Here is a 25,165-nt window from a genome sequence, read left to right on the forward strand (position 1 = left end):
GGCTGTCCAATTTTCCCAACACCATTTGTTGAAGAGACTGTCTTTTTGCCATTGGACATTCTTTCCTGCTTTGTCAAAGATGAGTTGACCATAGAGTTGAGGGTCCATTTCTGGGCTCTCGATTCTGTTCCATTGATCTATGTGTCTGTTTTTGTGCCAGTACCATACTGTCTTGATGATGACAGCTTTGTAATAGAGCTGGAAGTCCGGAATTGTGATGCCGCCAGCTTTGCTTTTCTTTTTCAATATTCCTCTGGCTATTCGGGGTCTCTTCTGGTTCCATACAAATTTTAGGATTATTTGTTCCATTTCTTTGAAAAAAGTGGATGGTATTTTGATGGGGATTGCATTGAATGTGTAGATTGCTCTAGGTAGCATTGACATCTTCACAATGTTGGTTCTCCCAATCCATGAGCATGGAACGTTTTTCCATTTCTTTGTGTCTTCTTCAATTTCTTTCCTGAGTATTTTATAGTTTTCTGAGTACAGATCCTTTGCCTCTTTGGTTAAATTTATTCCTAGGTATCTTATGGTTTTGGGTGCAATTGTAAATGGGATCGACTCCTTGATTTGTCTCTCTTCTGTCTTGTTGGTGTATAGGAATGCCACTGATTTCTGTGCATTGATTTTATATCCTGCTACTTTACTGAATTCCTGTATGAGTTCTAGCAGTTTTGGGGTGGAGTCTTTTGGGTTTTCCGCATACAGTATCATATCATCTGCAAAGAGTGAGAGTTTGACTTCCTCTTTGCCGATTTGGATGCCTTTGATTTCTTTTTGTTGTCTGATTCCTGTGGCTAGGACTTCTAATACTATGTTGAATAGCAGTGGTGAGAGTGGACATCCCTGCCGCGTTCCTGACCTTAGGGGAAAAGTTCTCAGCTTTTCCCCATTGAGAATGATATTTGCTCTAGGTTTTTCATAGATGGCTTTTATGATATTGAGGTATGTACCCTCTATCCCTATACTCTGAAGAGTTTTGATCAAGAAAGGATGCTGTACTTTGTCAAATGCTTTTTCTGCATCTATTGAGAGGATCATATGATTCTTGTTCTTTCTTTTGTTAATGTATTGTATCACGTTGATTGATTTGCGGATGTTGAACCAGCCTTGCAGACCAGGGATAAATCCCACTTGGTCGTGGTGAATAATCCTTTTAATGTACTGTTGGATCCTATTGGCTAGTATTTTGGTGAGAATTTTTGCATCCATATTCATCAAGGATATTGGTCTGTAATTCTCCTTTTTGATGGGGTCTTTGTCTGGTTTTAGGATCAAGGTAATGCTGGCCTCATAAAATGAGTTTGGAAGTTTTCCTTCCATTTCTATTTTTTGGAACAGTTTCAGGAGAATAGGTATTAATTCTTCTTGATGTCTGATAGAATTCCCCTGGGAAGCCATCTGGCCCTGGGCTTTTGTTTGTTGGGAGATTTTTGATGACTGCTTCGATTTCCTTAGTGGTTATAGGTCTGTTCAGGTTTTCTATTTCTTCCTGGTTCGGTTTTGGTGGTTGATACATCTCTAGGAATGTACCCATTTCTTCCAGGTTATCTAATTTGCTGGCATAGAGTTGCTCATAATATGTTCTTATAATTGTTTGTATTTCTTTGGTGTCGGTTGTTATCTCTCCTCTTTCATTCATGATTTTGTTGATTTGGGTCATTTCTCTTTTCTTTTTGATAAGTCTGGCCAGGGGTTTATCAACTCGTTAATTCTTTCAAAGAACCAGCTCCTAGTTTCATTGATCTGTTCTACTGTTCTTTTGGTTTCTCATTCATTGATTTCTGCTCTGATCTTTATGATTTCTCTTCTCCTGCTGGGTTTAGGTTTTATTTACTGTTCTTTCTCCAGCTCCTTTAGGTGTAGGGTTAGGTTGTGTATTTGAGACCTTTCTTGTTTCTTGAGAAAGGCTTGTATTGCTATATACTTTCCTCTCAGGACTGCCTTTGCTGTATCCCAAAGATTTTGAACCGTTGTGTTTTCATTTTCGTTGGTTTCCATGAATTGTTGACCTATTATTATTGATTTTGAGAGGGTTTCTCTGTGCCTCCTGGATTTTGATGCCTGTTTTCTTCCCCACATTAGGGAAGTTCTCTGCTATAATTTGCTCCAATATACCTTCTGCCTCTCTCTCTCTTTCTTCTTCTTCTGGGATCCCAATTATTCTAATGTTGTTTCGTCTTATCATATCACTTATCTCTCGAATTCTGCCCTCGTGATCCTGTAGTTGTTTATCTCTCTTTTTCTCAGCCTCCTTATTTTCCATCATTTGGTCTTCTATATCGCTGATTCTCTCTTCTGCCTCATTTATCCTAGCAGTTAGTGCCCCCATTTTTGATTGCACCTCATCAATAGCCTTTTTGATTTTGACTTGGTTAGATTTTAGTTCTTTTATTTCTCCAGAAAGGGTTTCTCTAATAACTTCCATGCTTTTTTTCAAGCCCAGCTAGTATCTTTAAAGTCATGATTCTGAACTCTAGGTCCGACATCATACTAATGTCCGTATTGAGTAGGTCCCTGGCTGATGGTACTACCTCTTGTTCTTTTTGCTGAGGTGTTTTTTTTAATCTTGTCATTTTTTCCAGAGGAGAATAGATGAATGAGAGAACAAAATGCTAACAGGTTAACAACGTCCCCAGAAAATATACTCTAATCAAATCAGAAAAGACCTCAAACCAGGGGAAAAGAAAGGGAAAGAAAGAAAAAAGAAAGAGGAAAAAAAAGATAAAAACAAAACCAGAACAATACAAAAAAAGCAGAATATGATCAAATATGATCAGGCTAGTGCATAGATCAGTGCCACACGCTAGATTTTGGGCGTATTTTGGTGTGTCAGAAAAAAGTGCCTCCTAAAATTTTAAAGGAAGAAAGACATATATGTACAAAATAAGGTTTGATACAATGAAGGAATGGAAGATGAGTGTAAAGATGAAAATTATAAAAGATTTTATAAAAGGAATTGATAAGTTGTTTGAAAGAAGAAAGAAGATTTAAAAAAAAAAGAAAAAAGGGAGAGAATTTGATCAGGCAAGAAACTAGAACAAAGCCATACACTAGTGATTTAGGGTATATTTTGATCTGTTAGAAGAAACTGTATCTCAAAATTTTAAAGAGTGAACAAGTTAAATATATATATGCCAAAAATAAGGGTAACTACTATGAAGGAATAAAATATGACTCTAAAAATGAAAAATAAAAAATGTTTTTTTTAAAAAAGAGATTGATAAGATGTTGGTTGAAAAAGGGAAAAAGAAAAATTAAAAAAAAAAACAGTTAAAAAATTAACTTTGATGAACTAATGAATCATGGTAAAAAAAAAAGCCATGAATTCTATGTGCAGTAGTCCCCTAAGCGCTGGAGTTCTCCCGTTCTCCTTCATCGGTAAACTTGGTCTTGGCTTGCTGGCTGTTCATGCTGATCTTCTGGGGGGAGGGGGCGGGCTGTTGCTTTGGTTCCCAAATGTCTTTGCCGGAGGCTGAATTGCCCCGCCTTTGTCCCTCCGAGCTAAGCAAGCTGCTCGGGTTTGCTCTCAGGAGCTTTTGTTCCCTGCAAGCTCTTGGTACAGCTTTGGAGGACCAGGGCGAAAATGGTGACCTCCCAATCTCTACCCAGTGGAGCTGAGAACTCGGGGCCCCACTCCTCAGTGCGTCCCCAGAGAAAAGCAGTCCCTCCCGTCTCCCTGGTCTCTGGCCACACTCTATGCTCACCCGGCCTGTGAGCGAGCATTTCTATCTCTGGCACCCGACCCCGTGTGGAGTCTCCAAACCCAGCAGGTCCCTGCGGTGTGCTCCCGCGCTGCTCCTCCCCGGGGAGGAAGGGGAGTCTCCCTGGCTCTGCCGCTTTTTGGGTCCCTGCTGGAGGAGCAGTGGCCCAACTGGGCTGCGGATCACAGTTTATGGCAACCCCGAGCTGAGAGCCTGCGCCTCGGCTCCGTCTCTGCAGCCGGCTTCCCTGCTCTGATACCTGGGAGCTCTGCTGCACTCAGGCACCCCCGGTCTTTCTGTGACCCCAAGGGTCCTGAGACCACACTGTCTCGGGAGGATTCCACCCCACGCTTAGCCACTGCAGCGACGTCCCTCCGCGGAGCCGACTTCTAAAAGGTCCGATTTTGTGCTCCGCGGCTCTATCACTTGCCAGAAGCGGCTGACGGAGACCCCCTCCCCCGCCGTCTATCCTCCCGAATATCGCCTCGGATTCACTTCTCCGCACATCCTACTTTCCAGTAAGTGGTCACTTCTCTGTTCAGAGAGTTGTTGCTACTCCCCTCTTCGATCTCCTGTTGAGTTCGTAGGTGTTCAGAATTGTTTGATCCCTATTCAGCTGAATTCCTGAGACCAGACGAAATCTAGGTCTCCTACTCCTCCACCATCTTGCTCCCCTGATAGTCTTAAATATCTTTAAATCTTGAAGATTTTTTTCCCCAAATAGTTGTAGTTATAATAATTAAGAACAGTGGTTCCTGAAACAGATTCCATTGTTTCTAGATTGAGTTCCATTCCATTTAAGTTCAACTCAAAATTTTATTTGTAAGACTTTGGGCATTTTGTGTTTCGGTTTCCCTATATTTAAATGGATGTTCCTGTTATGATATTATTATATCTACATCATGAAGATGTGGGAATTAAACAATTTGTTCAAATGGAAAAGCAATTTGTGGCACGTAGAAATTGCTCAATAAAGGTTAAAGGCTGATAGCTATTATTATTGATATTTCAGTTATTATTTGTTGATGATGACTCATAAAGCAGTTTCTTCCACATGTGAATTTTGGTAAAAAGTACACACACACACACACACACACACACACACACACACACACACAGATTTTCATAGTCAAATAGGTTTATGAAACCCTGAATTAGGTGAAGTAAATTTCTCTGCCTTTATATGTTAGCATGCATTGAAGAAGTTTCAAAGCTGCATATAGTAGTGTGTATAGCCTATCCCTTGTTTATTGATGACATAAGCTTCCTTTCACTGAGCATGATAAACATCAGTCTAGCTCACAGTGGAGACCTGGAAACTTTTCAAGTAGGGCACTTCTCAATTGTGCAGGACTGCTGAGCACTATAGGTCATTTAGGGTCTGTGGTTCCTGTATTCTTGCATACTAAATGCCAGTAGCAGTCCACAGACATTAAGAGAACCCACACTGTCCCCACATAATCCAAACATCAGCTGTGGGGAGAGATACCACCCTGGTTGGGATCCAGTAGTTTGGGGGAATGCAAAGAGGTTTTGCTTTCTTGTGAACTAGTCATCTGGAGTCCTCTAGGAATGAGGCTGGTGGAATGTTTCTCTGACCAAAACTCAATAAAAGTTTCAAGAAGTGATTAAACAGATTTATATATATATATATATACACACAAAAATTCACTGAACGTACACCTAAATTTTGTGTATTTTAGTACATCTGTGTTATTCTTCAATTTTTAAAAAATTCCCTGGATGACCATCACTGGCCTATAAGGTGTCTTGTGAGAAATGATTCAAAATTTGACTTATATGTTGGAATGTTAGATCATTTTCTCCATCCTTGCAAGTCAAGTGATCTTGAATTTTGATGTTTTTTTTTCTTTCTTTCGCTCCATTATGAAAGAATTCAAATTAGATATCATTGCACCATGCTACTTAGCAAGAATTTAGGATGCATAGGTAAATGAAGGCAAAACAAACACACAAAAATATTGATTATATCCAGTTATATTCCTGTCAGAGCTCAACCACATTATATTTTGCTATTTAGTTAAATAAATGGTATTATTAATAATATTAAGTTATCCAATATAATTATTAATTAAAGCTGACATTTTTCCAATAAAATCAATTTGCTTATAATACAAATCTACATTTCTTTGATCTTCTTCAGGGAGGATGAATTAACACTCTAAGCAATTCTTTTGTCTTGTCACTTCAGTGACATGAAACAGAGTTTTAATGGATATGGCCTTAATGTACAATATTTCCTTTGTTTTCAGAGCAGAAAAGCCATTAACAGTTATTTCAGGATTACTGTGTTTATGACACTTGTAAATTGATTTGTGGTATTATCAAAGCAGATGATTGAACAAAAGCCTTTGAATTTTTTGTGTTTATCCTTTCCCAGTTTCAAGGTGTTGAGTGATTCAGATCACACTTCAGGCTTATGGAAATGTGCTGGACTTCCTCCCCAGAAGACCTAATTCCTGAATCAAGAGAATAGTTTACCCTAGCCTGACAATTGCATGAAAAGGAGTTTTATAAAGGGACAGCCGAGGTCAGAGGGAAGTGAAGGTGACATCTATCCCATCATGAAAATGTCAAATGGCCCTTATATAAGACACTTGCTTGTTGCAGCTCAGCGATTCTTAAGTCCTTTTAGTGTGAAGAGAAAATAAAATTTAAACAATTCCAATTTATAGCACCGTCCCAGACTATTACACAAATCCACTGAGTTATTTTTAAAACTACAATTTGGATGTTAGTGTGATAATATATCCCTTCCTGCTGACTATAATAAAAGTTGCTGATCTATTTCAAGCTTTCCAAGTAGAAAAATGTTGTTTAATGATTTAGCATGCATGAAGTTAATTCTGATCTCTAGAATTCATAGTGACTGAAACAACTTAATGCTGTTTCTTAGTGAACAGGAATGTCAACACAGCACTTTTTGGGGGGCTGTTTGCATTCTATGCCTTCTTTAGAAATGGCAGATGGACTGTCGCTGACATGACTATTTGTGTAAGCTGCTACCATAGAAATGAGAGTTTTAAAAATAGTGATCCTAAGAGTTGTTTTTTTTTCCCTTTGGACTTGCATTGTTATATTTTCTCTTGAGAAATTTGACTTGAACATGTTTGTGAATAATTATTGACAGAAGATGGCAAGGATGTGAAAAATATCGCCAAGGTGAAATTTACTATCCCATACTATCTACCTTTTTAAGCTGCTTTTGGTCCATTCACTACACTATCAGATTTTATTCTTTTTACAATAAAGTAGGAATCTCTTTATTTTGGAATTCAGGAGTATAAATTTGTGGCATATTATTTGCTTAAAGGAAAAAAAAAAGATTTATAATACAGTGGGACCATTAGAAAACCATAGTGTCAAAGGTTTTGAGTAAACATGACACCATTACTGTCAAGTGTAAAAAAACAAGTGGTTATTAGGAATGATCATTCTTTGGAATATATTAACAATAGCTGGAGACCTTTACACTTACTTTAAAATAATTTGTGTTTCTGTTCAGTTTAGAGACAAGGCATATACACATAAATATAAGTAATAGTCCAAAGTGACTGTGTACTCTTACCAGATTTTCTTCCTTTTACCCTTTTTATACTTTATTAATGGAATTTAACAGAATCTAATGGAAACAGTGTATAAAATCAGTGTATTAAGAAGCAAAGCATGATATCCAGAGGATGTACTAATAGCTACCCAGATTTAAATAATTACTATAAGTTGGGCATATATTTCCTTTAGTTGGACCATGACATTCCAAACACATAAAGCAATAAGGAACAAATATTGTGTTTAATTATGGACTTGTGCTGCATATGCGGAACACATACACTTACATTCAAAGGGATCTCAACTTTTCTGAATGTAGTTCAAACAGAAGAGGTCTGATAGCACGGTAGCCTTAAGAGAGACTTTCTGGCTATTTTCTGTTTTTGTATTAAAAATATGCCAGTAGGGGTTGTTTTCCTTTTGCTAAAGGAATCTCCTTGTTGCACTGGAATATTTTAGGTTTATTTCTGATTTCAACAGACTGAATGGCTACATTATAAATGTCTTATTATGGAAATGTTAAAACATACCAGAAAATAGAGACCGTAGTATAAAGAACCTCCATATGTATCTATCACACAGCTTCCACAATTATCAGTCTGGTAGGAATTCTGGTATTCTCTTCTCCCCATATCACTTAGCTATTTCTGCATTGCAAGCCATGCTGAAGCAGATTGATTTAACACAAGAAACATTTACTGTTGTTCCTGCCTATACTCTCTTTGAGTGCATAGAGAAGGAAAAATATCTTTTTTCCTTCTACCCTTCTAGGTTCTTGGCTGGGTCTCATACAAAAGACAGAATAAGAAGAGAAAAGCATATAAATTTATTTAATGTAAGTTTTATGTGACATAGAAGTCTTCAGAAGGAAATGAGGACCTGAAGAAGCAATTTTATGCTAGATTTTATGAAGAGCAGAAAGTTGTGGAAAATGTGATAGAACAAAAGGAGTCTGGGCTAAGTGTAGTCAGCTGTGGAAACTGTAGCCAGACCTGCTCATTCAGATTCATCTCAGTGTCCCTCCATCTTCAGAGATAAGCATGTTCCTTTTCCTCCAGGTATAGGGAGCACATCTCCTAGAAGGGTAGAAGGAAGGAGCGCATCTTTCACAGGAGGCTTTTAGACCGACTTCAGGGGAAGGTCAGAGTCCTAGCACCTTCCATTTCTAAAATTTCTTCAGCTTAAAATATCCCATATGCCAAATCTCCGTGTTTGGAGGTGGCATATCCTGACACTTGTCAGATAGTTCTGCTGATCTTTTTTTTTATTTTTATTAAAGATTTTTATTTATTCATTTGAGAGAGAGACAGAGACAGAGAGAGCACAAGCAGGGGGAGAGGGAGAGGGAGAAGCAGACTCCCTGCTGAGCTGGGAGCCGGACATGGGGCTCGATCCCAGGACCTGGTAATCATGACCTGAACTGAAGGCAGACGCTTACCCATCTGAGCCACCCAGGCGCCCCTAGTTCTGCTGATCTTAACCAGTCTGGACTGATACTGACTGGGCTGGCTCTTGTAGCTGTGTTCAGCTGGCAGGTCATCTGGGACTGGCTCATCTAGGGTGGCTGCCCTTTGCCATTTGGTGGCTGCTTGCCTATTGGCCAGGATTACAGAGGGTAATGGAGTAATGTCTCTCATCTTTCAGCAGGCTTGCTGAGTGCAGACTGAGCAGGGTTCTAGAAGGAGACAGAGAGACAGAGAGCAAGAATGTGCAATTCTTCTTGAGGCCTAAGCTCAGAGCTCTTTCTATTGATCAAAGGCCAGCCAGATTCAAGAAGTGAGGAAACAGCTTCTTGGTGGGAGAACCTGTAAAGTTAGAGGCAAGGCACGTGGAGACAGGAAGGGGAGAAGAACTAAAGACTTTTTGTCATCAATCTACCACATCCCCCACCTTAAAAAAAGTTTTAAGAGAATTTTAAATCAATATAATTTCACCACTAAGTACTTTAGTGAACAGGGTTTTATTTTTTTAAGTCATTGGATTTTCTAACTATAGTAGAAGCCGTGCAGATTAACCATACTCTTTGGATCAGAATATTATTACCGGAGGCTGTATTCTACTTATTTATTGGTAACAACAAAATTATCATCGCTGTCGCTACTAGTAGTAAATTTCCTTTCTTATTCTGTACTAAACATACATTAGCTCACTTAACCCTCCTAAGTGTGCTAGAGGGCTGAAACTCTTCTATTCATTTGTAGAGATTAATAAGAGAGGTTGGATAAACTGCCCAAGGCCACAGGGTAGTAAGTGATGGCTTTGAACCTATGCTATTCTGACACTGTTTTTCATGTTCTTATGCACTACATTATCACTGTCTTCTGTTAGCTGCCCCGTGGGCTCTAGTATCTTTGTATATACTTGGAATAGACAGGTAGAATGGGCAAAAGATAAGCCAACTCTCTTTTCCGTTTCTTAAAGCAGAAGATGAATTTAAGTTAAGGGAGTAAATTGTTTCTAGATTTACCATAGCAGAGCTATTTTAAAAACATCAGACGGGGGATGCCTGGGTGGCTCAGTCAGTTAAGGGTCTGCCTTTGGCTCAGGTCATGATCCCAGGGTCCTGGGATCGAGTCCTGCACTGGGCTCCCTGCTCAGCGGGGAGCCTGCTTCTCTCTCTCCCTCTGCAGTTCCCCCTGCTTGTGCTCTCCTCTCTGTCAAATAAATAAATAAGAACTTTTAAAAAAAAAGAAAATAAAAACATGAGAGGGATCTTTGAGGTCATTTTATAATATGAGTGATGTATGTATACTACAGGCTATTATTTGGGAGAAACAAAGAGCTTTATTTCCTTATTGTATTAGAACTAGGTCTGTGTAGTATGCATGCCTTTCCATGTTTCTGTTCTGTCTCAGAACCAGTGTGTTCTTAATCCTTATCCCGCTATCATGCTGGACAAGCTAAGGCAGTCAGGAAGGGTCAATTGTATATGACATCTGTTTTCTTTTGAGTTAGATGTCAGACATGGTTTCTTCTTTCTGAGGATGAGCTAGGATTAAATCCATGAAAATTCATTGATTCTTTTTTGGATCTGAGTTAATGTCATTAACATAAGCAATCAGACATCAGCTTTATGTGACTAGGCCTCAGAATATTTTAGTGTTATTTTGTTCTTGTCTTACTGTCATTTCCATCCTAAGTTCCAGTAATGGCTTTTATCTTTGAGGTCTGGTATGTGGCATTAAATTCATTTTCTTTGAAGAAAGATAAATGGGAATATAATTTTATTGCTACCTTACTGTTACAAAACACAATTACTAAACAGTATGCCCTTTTGCATTCTGATAATGAAATTATGACTGGCATTCCCTTTATAATATGAAAGCTATTTTGGGGCTATCATCATCAACTAATGGAGTCTTACTTGCAAGGAGTCACATTTTAACTTCCAGTGACTTTTATGTAACAGCCTCTTAACATATAAGTCTCAGGTAAATTGAAGCTAATCCCTGCAGAAGAATAGGTCAGATGTAGAATTAACCATTCCATATTCTGGAAACTGTTGGTGTCGTTAATGTTATGTCTCTTATTTATAGCCTTATTTTAAGCCAGGGGTTCAATGTAACATCCTTTTATGAGAGAGAATTTCTCTCTTCAAGACCATTTAGTTAAAACCATTAAAATTCCAAAGTCAGATCATCACTATTGAACAATTAGTGTCTGCAAGCTATTTTACTACAACAGTTAGAGACCATTGGGCTCACTAGCCTAAATCAGGAGATTAATTGAAATTGAGTCTGTGGTCACTTATTGGGCTGTCTAGTGTTTTTATTTTCTGTGACACTATAGCTTGATGTATGAATCTGGAAATATGGTCTCCTAAAAGTATTATGGTTTTGAAAGCCTTTCTCCTAACAAATAGAAGACAGGATCATTAAACAAATACATGAAATGCCCTTAAAGAAGTCAGCATTGAATATTAATGGGACAGAGTATTAAGTAATAGATTGCAGGTAAAGAGTGACATATAACTATAATGAATTGAGAGGACTATTATCAAAGTGTTTCAAGAAGAGAGAGGGGGGGCCTGGGTGGCCCAGTCGATTAAGCATCTGCTTTCGGCCCAGCTCATGATCTTAGGGTCCTGGGATCAAGCCCCTTTTCGGCCTCCCTACTCAGCAAGGAGTCTGCTTCTACTTCCTACTCTCCCCGTTCGTGCTTTCTTTCTTTCTCTCAAATAAATAAAATCTTAAAAAAAAAAGAGAGAGAGAGAAGGAAAATGAAAATTCCGAGAATAAGGTATTAATATTCTCTTCTCATTTTTCATCTTAGAAATTGCTGTATGTATGGTTCAGTATCTCCCAACTTTGTATAAATGTGCAGAATTCAATTTTTGTAGTTAAACAATGTTCTGATTTTTATAAATAATTTTTCCACATTTGATTAGAATAATTCATTTTATCAAGAAAGTATGTGTCAATGCAATGGTGCATTTGAAAATATTTTTAATTACCAATATAAGTTATTTTTCATTTGGGGAAATTTTCTGAGCCACATAATGATAATTTTTTTTTCCCAATTCACATTTTTACAGATGAGTCAGTTGAGATCAGAGAAAACAGACTAAAGCCATTACTCTAATTCAACATTTTTTGGGGGGAGTGGGTGGGATAGGAGTATTTTCCTTTATGATCCATATATAACTTTTCTCAAATTAAAATATAAATGGGATTTTTGTCTCTTTGCATTCTCAAAGTTATAAATAAAACAGCAGAACAGCAGCCTTAGTTACTATTTTAAATGTAAAGCATTTTATATATATATGAAAGATGCCAGTGCATAATCTCTTCAGATAAAAGCTGAGGTGACATTTTTAAAAAAGCCTAAATACTTGGAATTAAATATAAATTTGAGAGAGTCCAAGATGGCAGAGGAGTAGTAGAACTTAGTTTTGTCTGATCCTAAGAATTCTGCTACATAGCTATCAAATCATTTTGAACACCTGCGAACACAACCAGAGATCTAAGAAAAGAATAGCTGCAACTCTAAAAATAGAAAAGCAACCACTTTCTGCAAGGTAGGAGGTGCAGAGAAGGGAATTTGAGGTGATATATGGGAGGATAAACGGCGGGGGAGAGGGAACCTCCGTAAACCAGCCACTGGAAAGTGATAGAGCAATGAAGTACCAAATCAGAACTTTTAGAAGTCTACTCCAGTGAGGGATGTCCCTGCCTAAAAGGTGCTCAGGCAGTGAAGCAGGGGCAGAATCTAGATGGGACAGTGTGGTCTCAATATCCTAGGGTCACAGGAAGACCGGGGGTGCTTGAGTGTGGCAGAGCTCCCAGGCATCAGAGAGGGGAAGCTGTCTACAATCAGAGAGCCCAGGAGTGGGCTCTCAGCTTGGGGTTGCCATAAACTGCCAACCCCAGCATGATCAGGTGGACTGCTCTCTGAGCAGGGGCCCAACAAGCAGCAGAAACAGCAAGACCCCCCCACCCCCATTCCCCATTCCTCCCCCTGGAGTGGGGCATGGGTGCATGTTGCAGGAGTCTGCAGGGTTTGGAGACTTGAAAGGTGGTCCCATGCCTGAGATACAAATGCTCAGTCACAAGCTGGGTGAGCACGAACACGGAGTAAAGCAGGAGACCAGGGAGACAGGAGTGATTGACCGCTTTTCCCTGACGGTGCAATGAGGAATGGGGCCCTGAGATCTTGGCTCCAGGGCTGGAGATTGGGAGGCTGCCATTTTCATTCTCATCCTCTAAAGCTTCGTGAAAGCTTTCAGGGAACAAAAGTCACATAGAACAGTCCAGCAGAGGGTGGCTGGGTGACTCAGTCGGTTAAGCATCTGCCTTCAGCTCAGGTCATGATCCCAGAGTCCTGGGATCGAGTCCCGCATCAGGCTTCTTGCTCAGTGGGGAGCCTGCTTCTCACTCTGCCTGCCACTCCCTCTGCTTGCACTCTCTCTGACAAATAAATAAAATCTTAAAAAAAAAAAAAAAAGCATTCCTGGGGCTTTCCCCCACAATTCTTTAGTCTTTCAATTTTATTTTTTTCTCTTTCCTTTTTCAACCAATTTCTTATTTTATTAACTCCTTTTTAAAAATCTTTTTTAATTTTCATTTTTAAAGTTACATTCTATCCTTTCATTGTATTTAATTTTGTTTTTGTAAATATATACTTTTTCTTTCTTTACAATTTTGGGGTGCAGTTTCTTCTAATAAACCAAAATACACCCAGAATCTAGTGTATGGCTCTGTTCTCCTCACCTGTCTGATCATTCAGGGAGCTAAATGAGAAAAATATGCAGTCAAGGATACTTTATCCAGCTAGAATGTTATTTAAAATAGGAGGAGAGATTAAAAAGCTTCCAGGACAAACAGAAACTAAAAGAATTTTGATCACCAAACCAGCACTACAAGAAATATTAAAGGGAATCCTTTAAGCAAAGAGACAGCCCCAAAGTAACATAGACCAGAAAGGAACAGAGACAATATACAGAAACAGTGACAGTACAGGTAATGCAATGGCACTAAATTCATATCTTTTAATAGGTACTCTGAATGTAAATGGGCTAAATGCCCCAATCAAAAGACACAGGGTAACAGACTGGATAAAATGCAAGACCCATTGATATGCTGTCTGCAAGAGACTCATTTTATACCCAAAGAAACCCCCAGATTTAAAGTGAGGGGATGGAAAACCATTTATCATGCTAATGGACATCAAAAGAAAGCTGGGGTGGCAATCCTTATATCAGAAGGACTGTAATAAGAGATGAGGGACGGACACTATATCATAATTAAAGAGATGAGGGACGGACACTGTATCATAATCTTGTCTATCCAACAAGAAGATCTAAGAATTATAAATATTTATGCCCCTAACATAGGAGCAACCAATTATATAAGCCAATTAATAACAGAATTAAAGAAACATATTGATAATAATACAATAATAGTAGGGGACTTTAACATCACACTCACTGCAGTGGACAGATCATCTAAGCAGAAAATCAACAAGAAACAAGGGCTTTGAATGACACACTGGACCAGATGGACTTTATAGATATATTCAGAACCTTCCAACCTAAAGCAACGGAATACACATTCTTCTCAAGTGCACATGGAACGTTCTCCAGAATAGATCATATACTGGGTCACAAATCAGGTCTCAACCAGTACCAAAAGATTGGGATCATTCCCTGAATATTTTTGGACCACAATGCTTTGAAACTGGAACTCAATCACAAGATGAAAGTTGGAAAGAACTCAAAAACATGGAGGCTAAAGAGCATCCTACTAAAGAATGAATGGGTCAGCCAGGAAATTAAAGAATTTTAAAAATTCATGAAAACAAGTGAAAATGAAAACACAACTATTCAAAGCTTTGAGATGGAACAAAGGTGGTCCTAAGAGGGAAGTATAGAGCAATAAAACCTTTCTCAAGGAACAAAAAAGGCCTCAAAAACACAACCTAACCTTACACCTAGAGGAGCTGGAGAAAGAATAGCAAAAAAAGCCTAAACCCAGCAGAAGAGAAATAATAAACATTAAAGCAGAAATGAATGAAATAGAAACCAAAAGAACAGTAGAACAGATCAATGAAACTAGGAGCTGGTTCTGTGAAAGAATTAATACGATTGATAAACCCTTGGCCAGACTTATCAAAAAGAAAAGAGAAAGGGCCGAAATAAATAAAATCCTGAATGAACGAGGCAAATATATGCCAACAAATTGGACAATCTGGAAGAAAGTGATGCATTCCTAGAGACGTATAAGCTACCAAAACTGAATCAGGAAGAAATAGAAAACCTGAACAGACCCATAAATAGCAAGGAAATTGAAGCAGTAACACAAATCTTCAACAAACCAGAGTCCAGGGCTGGATGGCTTCCCAGGGGAATTCTACCAAACATTTAAAGAACAATTAATACCTATTCTTCTGAAGCCATTTCACAAAATAGAAATGGAAGGAAAACTTCCAAACTCTTTCTATGAAGCCAGCATTACCTTGATCCCAAAACCAAACGCCCCACCAAAAAGGTGAATTACAGATCAATATCCCTGATAAACATGGATGCAAAAATTCTCACCAAAATACTATCCAGTAGTATCCAACAGTACATTAAAAGGATTATCCACCATGACCAAGTTGGATTTATCCCTGAGCTGCAAGGGTGGATCAACATCCACAAATCAATCAATGTGATAAACTACATAAATAAAAGAAAAGATAAGAACCCTATGATCCTCTCAATAGATGCAGAAAAAGTATTTGACAAAGTACAGCATCCTTTCTTGATTAAAACTCTTCCCAGTGTAGGGATAGAGGGAACATACCTCAATATCATAAAAGCCATCTATGAAAAGCCCACAGCGAACATCATTCTCAATGGGGAAAAGCTGAGAGCTTTCCCCCTAAGGTCAAGAACACGACAAGGATATCCACTATCACCATTGCTGTTCAACATAGTGCTAGAAGTCCTAGCCTCAGCAATCAGACAACAAAAAGAAATAGAAGGCATCCGAAGTGGCAAAGTAGAAGTTAAACTCTCACTCTTGCAGATGACATGATACTCTATGTGGAAAACCCAAACGACTCCACCCCAAAATTGCTAGAACCTATATAGGAATTCAGCAAAGTAGCAAGATATAAAATCAATGCACAGAAATAAGTTGCATTTCTATACACTAACAATGGGAGAGAAGAAAGAGAAATTAAGGAGTCAATCCCATTTATGATGGCACCCAAAACCATAAGATACCTAGGAATAAAATTAACCAAAGAGGCGAATGATCTGTATGCAGAAAACTATAGAACACTCATGAAAGAAATTGAGGAAGACACAGAGAAATGGAAAAACATTCCATGCTCATGGATTGGAAGAATAAATATTGTTAAACTGTCTATGCTACCTAGAGCAATCTACACATTCAATGCAATCCATGTCAAAATACCATCAATTTTTTTTTTTTTTTACAGTGCTGGAACAAATAATCCTAAAATTTGTATGGAACCAGAGACAACCCCAGATAGCCAGAGGAATGTTGAAAAAGAAAGGCAAAGCTGGTGGCATCACAATTCCGGACTTCAAGCTCTATTATAAAGCTATAATCATCAAGACAGTATGGTACTGGCACAAAAACAGACACATAGATCAATCCCAGCCCAGAAATAGACCCTCAACTCTATGGTCAACTAACCTTCAACAAAGCAGGAAAGAATATCCAATGGAAAAAAGACAGTCTCTTCAACAAATGGTGTTGGGAAAATTGGACAGCCACATGCAAAAGAATGAAACTGGACCATTTCCTTACACCATACACAAAAACAGACTCAAAATCGATGAAAGACCTAAATGTGAGACAGGAATTCATCAAAATCCTAGAGAACACAGACAGCAAACTCTGTGGCCTTGGCCACAGCAAAATCTAGCTAGACACATGTCCAAAGGCAAGGGAAACAAAGGCAAAAAATGAACTATTGGGACTTCATCAAGATAAAATGCTTTTGCATTTTGCACAGCAAAAGAAACAGTTGACAAAACCAAAAGACAACTGACAGAATGGGAGAAGATATTTGTAAATGTTTTATCAGTTTAAGGGCTAGTATCCAAAATCTGTAAAGAACTTATGAAACTCAACACCCAAAGAGCAAATAATCTAATCAAGAAATGGGCAGAAGACATGAACAGACATTTTTCCAAAGAAGACATAAATATCCAACAGACATGTGAAAAAATGCTCCACATCATTTGGCATCAGGGAACTACAAATCAAAAACACAATGAGATACCACCTCACACCAGTCAGAATGGCTAAAATTAACAAGTTAGGAAACTATAGATGTTGGCGGGGATGTGGAGAAAGAGGAACCCTTCTACACTGTTGGTGGGAATGCAAGCTGGTGCAGCCGCTCTGGAAAACAGTATGGAGTTTCATAAAAAGGTTAAAAATAGAGCTACCCTATGACTCAGCAATTGCACTACTGGTATTTACCACAGAGATAGAAATGTAGGGATCCGAAGGGGTACGTGCACCCCAATGTTTATAGCAGCAATGTCCACAATAGCCAAACTGTGGAAAGAGCCCAGATGTCCATCAACAGATGAATGGGTAACGAAGATGTGGTATATATACACAATGGAATATTATGCAGCCATCAAAAAAATGAAATCTTGCCATTGGTAATGACATGGATGGAACAGAGGGTATTATGCTAAGCACAGTAAGTCAATCAGAGAAAGACAATAATCATATGATCTCACTGTTTTGTGGAATTTAAGAAACCAAACAGAAGATCATAGGGGAAGAGAGGAAAAAATAAAAGAAGATGAAATCAGAGAGGGAGACAAACCATAAGACACTCTTAACCATAGAAAACAAACTGAGGGTTGCTAGAGGGAGTGGGGTGGGTGGGTGGGGTAACTGGGTGATGGACATTAAGGAGGGCATGTGATGTAATGAGCACTGGGTGTTATATAAGACTGATGAATCACTGACCTCTACCTCTGAAACCAGTAATACATTATATGTTAATTAATTGAATTTAAGTTAAAGAATGTATCAATTTTGATGACTTGTCTGACACTATATTCATTAATTGTTTTGTACCAGTTGTAAGTGAATAGAGTAACTGATTTTTATGGGAAAAGAAAATTAGGTACCTAAAAAACTATCGCATTTGAGCAAATTTATTTTTAAACATACGTTATAAACAATGTTTAGATGTCTATTATCACAGTGTTTCATTATAAAATTGAAATGGTATGAGTTCTCATAAGGAAAATCTCAGTTCTCTTAAGGAAAATTGACATTTTATTTTATTATTTATTTTTAAGATTTTATTTATTTATTTGACAGAGAGAAATAGAGCACAAGCAGAGGGAGTGGCAGGCAGGCAGAGGGAGAGGGAGAAGCAGGCTCCCGCTGAGCAAGGAGCCCGATGTGGGGCTTGATCTCAGGTCCCTGGGACCATGACCTGAGCTGAAGGAAGATGCTTAACTGACTGAGCCACCCAGGTGCCTGGAAAATGGACATTTCAATTTGTATTTCTGTACAATATGGAGTGAATAAATATTCTGCTTAAGTGTAAAGTAACTAAAGATAATTATTTTCTGCTTGAACAAAACCGAAATTTATAAATGTTAGTGTGGCTGATCTTTATCCATTTGTCCTTCATTCTTCCACTCCTCTATCTTGCTGTTCACTTTCTATTAGTGTCATAACTTTGAACATGAAAAGTTTTTTTGCCAGAAAAATCAATGGTTAGATTTATGATGCTTCATAAATGACTCAAGTGGGGTTAGATGCCTGATACAAAGAATTATTTGAAAAAGAGCCACATTTTGAACAAAATGGGTTAAATGAAGTTATAGCACTGACACCCACACCTGATAGAGTGTATTAGAGTGCCTTGAAGTAAAAACTTATCTGGCCAAAAAATATAATTCATTGGAATAGGTCATCGTTTGCACTATAGTATGTATCAACTGTCCTTTGATAAAACATATAGAAAGATTAATTATATATTTGTGGAGTTACTAGTAAAGTGTTTCATCAAGTGGAAAATTATTGCAACGGAAACATTTATTTAAATTTTGTTGTCAGGGGTTCCTGGGTGGCTCGGTAGGTTAAGTGTCTGCCTTCCGCTCAGGTCATGATCTCAGGGTCCTGGGATGGAGCCCTGGTCTTGCTCCCTGCTTAGTGAGTAGTCTGCTTCTGCTACTCTCCCCCCACACCCTCCCACCACCTCTGCTCATGCTCTCTCTCTCTTAAATAAATAATATCTTTTAAAAAATTATGTTGTCATTTCAGAGTATATGAACTTAAAATATATGTCATTTTGTTTTTTTAATTCCCAGGTGAACTACATTCTTCTCAGCTTTAAACCAAAAGTAAAAGGACGCATTACGATTTTCATTCTTCCTGAGTTGCCTCCATCCTGAAGAGCAATGGAGATGCTGTTAGGTGGCAGAGGATTAATTGTATCTCTAATTTGTTTCCTGGTAAAATTCTCTACAGCCATGGAAATACCACTTTCAGGTAAAATGACAGCATTCAATACCTACTTCATGGAATTTCGTATTTGCATTTTCATTTTTAAGTAGAATACTTGTAGGTTGAGGAAATTCTTCTACCATATTTCTATTTATTTTCCAGCAGTCTGTCATCAGAATGCATCATTCCCTTTTTAAAAAATTGGATGTCTGGGATTTGGCTGCTTGCTCTAATTATTTTGCAGCTCAGGCTTTTTGCCTTCTTATAAAACTTGGCACATAACAAGAAACATGACCTATAGATCAGGTGTTTTGCCATATAAGATATTCTTCAATATTACCAATGGTTGTTACTTTTATATGCTTCATTAGTTTATTTTAGGGAGTGTTATGATTCAGAAATTAATGGTGTTCAACCAATTATGATAAAAAGGAAAGCAATACATTTTGTACCTTTTTTTTCAAAATGATTGTATATTTAAGAATGAAAACAATGAATTAAGAAAATATTAAAAAGCCATTATTATACAACTAAAAATATAAGATGATATCAACTCTGAAAATCTAGAGCATTCTATACTGTGAATTCATGTCTATAGGTTAGTCATTGGTTTTATGCAAATATATATCTTGACATACATAAGAAATAACATACAAAAAATATTACATTTACAAACAGTTTATGTAATACTGTATCAGCTATGTAACAGAGATCTGGGGAATTTGCCTTGTGTTATAAGGACAGGGGATATAAAAGAACCTTGAAAGGCTATTTAGATATTTTTATCCATATGCTTCCTGTATTATCCCTCCTGTCTTTTTTTTTTTAAGAGATTTTATTTATTTATTTGACAGAGAGAGAGAGAGCACAAGCAGGGGGAGGAGCAGGGAGGGAGAGGAAGGAGCAGGCTCCCCGCTGAGCAGGGAGCCCAGTTGGGCTCCATCCTAGGACCCCGGGATACTGAACAACTGAGCCACCCAGATGCCCCTCTTCCTGTCTTTTCCATATGTAATTTGGAGATTTATAATACAAGAGACAGTGCTTGTTTATTTGAATCTTAGCCTTGGAAATTACCTTTGCACATCATCTAAGCTCTAGACAATTAGACTTGAGCTCAGTAAGTTGAATAAACATTAAGAGACTTGCTAACTCTGAACTGAAACTTTTCTTCTGAAGTACTCAATCTGAATGTGAATAGAAAAGGAAGAAAGTCTCTGACTATATAATGTGTTTTTTAACCATTTTTCTGATGGCCACCTTAAGTTACTTCACATAGGAGTTTCATATCATACACTTTGGGCAGCCCTGCCCTTTTAATTCACCCCTAAGTGAGAATTCCTTCTCCATTGTCCTTGACAGATGGTGGGTCTCTCTTTGAATATTCTTTCTTCTTAAGGAATTCTAACTACCTGTTCTGTAGGTGTACAGATTTAAAGTTCTCTTTATTTTTTTTTTAAAGATTTTATTTATTTATTTGAGAGAAAGAATGAGAGAGAGAGAGAGCACATTAGAGGGGAGAGGGTCAGAGGGAGAAGCAGACTCCCTGCCGAGCAGGGAGCCCGATGCGGGACTCGATCCCAGGACTCCAGGATCATGACCTGAGCCGAAGGCAGTGGCTTAACCAACTGAGCCACCCAGGCGCCCTAAAGTTCTCTTTAAATCAAGCTGAAATCTCTTAGCCTACACACAAAATGTATCAGCCTAGTTGTAGACATTCAGGTCAAGAACTGGAAATTATTCATCTTTAGTACATTCTTTTGGTTTGAGTGTGCAGTGCCAAATTAAGAGCAAAGTTCTTGGTGATCTTTGTGGGAAAGAGGTTAATAATCTTACATCTTTCCCCCAGTAGCAACAAAGAGGCACTGGGATTCCTGTTCAGATTCCTGACCATATTCTCTTGGAATATATATTTTCTTTCCATTTTTTCTCATTTAGTTCATCCGTGGTAAAGAATTTAAAGTTTATATTAATCCATAGCACACATTTTTTATTGATTGTCTCAATTACTTACGCATTTTTATTCTGTAAATGTCCTTAGACAACAATTGTTATAAAATATTAATGACATGTTTTCAGAATAACTGAGTATTATCCATTTGTTTCAGTACTCTAGAGCACTCACTAGCAAATGCAACTAAGGCAGGTATCCAATTTGAATGTCAATGAGCCTGGTGTCTCTGTATTTGGCCTAATTATGGAGGAAAGGATTTATAATGTAGAATATACATTCTTATAAACACTCAAAGGTTATTAGTTCCATTCCCTGAGTAATTAGTTATTGCTGAGACTTTACAACCTTAGCAAATTTAAGAAGAATAATGTTCTAATAAACAAGTTGTTCCAAGTTATTAGCTGATATCTTAGGGACTGTTGCTACTGTGCATCATCCCTCACCTTTTATAACTGTAATAAAATTTAAATAATGTGAATTTGCAATAAGCTCAAGACTTGTTCTACTTAGAAGCAGTAGCAATCAGAAACAAGGTAAATGTCCATGAAGGTATGAATGTTTATTGCATGTTGTTAAAATGTTTATGAATAGCCAATGGATAAAGACTGAACTTGGGCTCATGTACCTAAACTAGTAAAACTCAATTAACAGATTGATTAAACCAAAAAAATTTTTAGAGTTGGAAATAGCTTTGAGTTATTATTCTAGGCTGGCCATCAATGCTTAAAATGTGACCTGTGGATCTCTCATGGTCCATGAAGCAGTATTTTTTTTTTCTAAATGGTTATTGCATAATATTACAAAACTCTACATGGTTAAAAAGAAGCCATGGATAGGGGCACCTAGCTGGCTCAGTTGGTGGAGCAAGCAACTCTTGATCTCAGGGTTGTGAGTTTGAGCCCCACATGGGGCATAAAGATTACTTAAAAAAATAAAATCTTAAAAAAAAACAACTCATGGATAAAACATGTTATTATAATAGAATATGAAAAGTTCATTGATATGATCTCAGATTCCATATTGTAGTAAATGTTTAAGAAACTACCACTTGTTGGGCGCCTGGGTGGCTCAGTCGTTAAGCGTCTGCCTTCGGCTCAGGTCATGATCCCAGGGTCCTGGGATCGAGCCCCACATCGGGCTCCCTGCTCGGTGGGAAGCCTGCTTCTCCCTCTCCTGCTCCCCCTGCTTGTGTTCCTGCTCTCGCTGTCTCTCTCTCTAGGTCAAATAAATAAATAAAATCTTTAAAAAAAAAAAAAAAAGAAACTACCACTTGTTGAGTTTTGGTGTACTATTTAAGAAGAATGTTCACAATCATCAGAGAGGATGATACAATATCTCACCCTTTTTCAAGTACGTATCTATGTAGAGCTGGATTTTCTTCATATATTTAAGCAGAACAACTTTTGTGACAGATTGAATGTAGAAGCAGATGTGAGAATCCAGTTGCTTTCTATGAAGATATTAAAGGGATTTGTGATAATGTGAAAACAATGCCACTGTTCTCTGTATTTCATGTTCTTGATAAAATAGGTATTTATTTTAACATATAAGAGTATTTAAGATGGATTAATAAATAAATTTTTAAAAGGTTTCTCAGCTTTAATTTCTAATATGGTAAAATATTGTTAGATATAAACCAAATGAACAAAAGCCCCTTGGGACTTCCTCTAATTTTTAAGAATATAAAGAGATCCCGAGACCAAAAAGTCTAAGAACAATTTATCTATCCTGAATTCCTAACCTTACAAATGAGAAAAAAGAGTGGTTCAGGGCCTGGGTTTGTAACTGGATTTAGGGCCCTATTTGTAAGTCCACTGTGGAATAGTACTTACCTAAATCAGACTCAGTGCCTTTCTGCGAATTGCTTTTCTCAAAACATATTTGCTGAAATCAGGTTCCTGCTGCTGAATCGCTTACACTTCCTTATGAATTCAGTGCTGTCCCTTTCCTTACTAGAGGTTGTAAGAATGATAATAAAATGGTAATGTATCAATTTGAAAACTGCTGAGTGCTCACTGATAGTAGATCTTTACCTATTACCTGTGTCCCATTTCAAAACCTAACCCATGGTTGTATCTTCAGCATTAGTACACTTATTTTATAAACACAATTCTCTAATGCCATCCAGCTGCTTCACTTAGTGAGAGACACAGTCACCCACCTACTTTTTAAGTTTGTCTTGAATATTATTTAATTTGTGAGACACTAAAAAAGTTTATCACAAGATGAAGAGGTATTTGATAATGTGGAATCCATTTAAAAATACCATTATTTATTTTTATTGCAGATTATTAGTGTTAAATTCTAAGGGGAAGAAAACTAACCCCAAGCCCCCAACAATAGTGAAAGGATAATTTATAAATGGGGAATGACAAAAGTAATAAACAAGTTTAGGGAAAAACATTTATTAATAAAAGCAATAAGTAGAAATAAAAATAGAAAAAATAGAATGAGGATGTTATAATTTCCTTTGTAATAATTAGCAAAATATTTTTTATCATTTTTAAATGTCGGTGTTCATTTGTGGAAAGGATTTGGAAACTGCTATACTCATATGTTGTTTATAGTAAATATCCTCTTGTGAAATGATATCATCATTTATCCAGAGTAAATACTATTTGTGTCTATGCCTGGAAATTTATCATAAGTCACTAATTCAATAAAGGAAAAACTTACATGCTTGAAAAATTTATATGGCTATGGAAGTACATGTTACCCGGAAAGAGAAAAATGAAAAAAATCAAATGTCCAATAAAAAGAAAATTATCCAAGAAGTCATCACAAAACAATGGGAATAAATAATGTAAAATTGGTAAATTAATTATAATGTCTTAAAAAACTATAAATTAAAAAAACAACTGTAAAAATGACTGAACTAAATAAAAATATATATACACACATCAGCAGACTAAATGTCAGTAATTTAAAAATAGAGATTTTAAAGTTGTAATGATATGGCAATTTTTATTCTGCTCTAAGTGGTTCCTTTATTCTAGGTTTAAATAAAATGAACACTTTTGGTAACATGAAATGAAATGTTATCAGTGAAGTATGTTCTTTAAAATTAAGTACATTTTACATAATCCAATTAAAAATGGGCAGAAGACATGAACAGACATTTCTCCAAAGACTTACAGATGGCCAACAGACACATGAAAAGATGCTCAACATCATTAATCATCAGCAAATTAAAACTACAATGAGATATCACCTCATACCTGTCAGAATGGCTGAACTCCAAAACACAAGAAACAACAAGTGTTGGATGTGGAGAAAAAAGAACCCTCATACACTGTTGGTGGGAATGCAACCTTGTGCAGCTGCTGTGGAAAACAGTATGGAGATACCTCAAAAAAGTTAAAAATAGAATTACCATATCATCCAGCAACTCCACTATTGGGTATTTACCCAAAGAATACAAAAACACTAATTTGCAAAGATATATGCACCCTTGTGTTTATTGTAGCATTATTTAAATAGCCAGATTATGGAACCCCCCCAAGTGTCCATTGATAGGTGAATGAAGAAGAGGTATATATATACAATGGAATATTATTCAGCCAAAAAAAGAATGAAACCTTGCCATTTGCAGTGACATGGATGGATCTAGAGGATCTAGGCTAAGTGAAAGAAGTCAGAGAAAAACAAATGCCATATGATTTCACTCATATGTGGAATTTAAGAAGGAAAACAAACAAATAAGGGAAAAAGAAACAGACCAAAAAACAGACTCTTAACCATAGAGAACAAAAGGATGGTTACCAGATGGGCAGTGGGTGAGGGGATGGGTAAAATAGATGAAGGGGATTAAGAATATACTTACCACGATGAACACTGAGTAATGTATACAATTGTTGAGTCACTGTATTGTACACCTGAAACTAATATAATACTGTGTTAACTACACTGGGATTTAAAAAAAAAAGACCCAAGGGCAAACCTAAAACAATTAATTAATAAAAAATATTTTTCAAAGAGGAAGTCAGATTTGTTCTGTA

At 37.3% G+C, this 25,165-nt stretch overlaps 1 protein-coding gene across 18 annotated transcripts in view; it reads left to right on the plus strand.

The window, feature by feature from the left end:
- Window positions 1-25,165, plus strand: part of CHL1 (cell adhesion molecule L1 like) — a 205,805-nt gene that overhangs the window by 103,717 nt on the left and 76,923 nt on the right. For all 18 annotated transcript variants that reach the window (XM_073901557.1, XM_073901545.1, XM_073901556.1 and 15 more), the window contains one exon: window positions 19,081-19,261. In XM_073901557.1, the coding sequence (XP_073757658.1) occupies window positions 19,171-19,261 (91 nt within the window). In that variant the 5' untranslated portion in view covers window positions 19,081-19,170. The remainder of the gene's footprint in view (window positions 1-19,080; window positions 19,262-25,165) is intronic.

Source organism: Callorhinus ursinus, unplaced genomic scaffold (assembly GCF_003265705.2).
Source record: "Callorhinus ursinus isolate GAN/ISIS: 27379988/994484 unplaced genomic scaffold, GSC_fseal_2.0 scaffold15, whole genome shotgun sequence".
NCBI classification, from domain to species: Eukaryota; Metazoa; Chordata; class Mammalia; order Carnivora; family Otariidae; genus Callorhinus; species Callorhinus ursinus.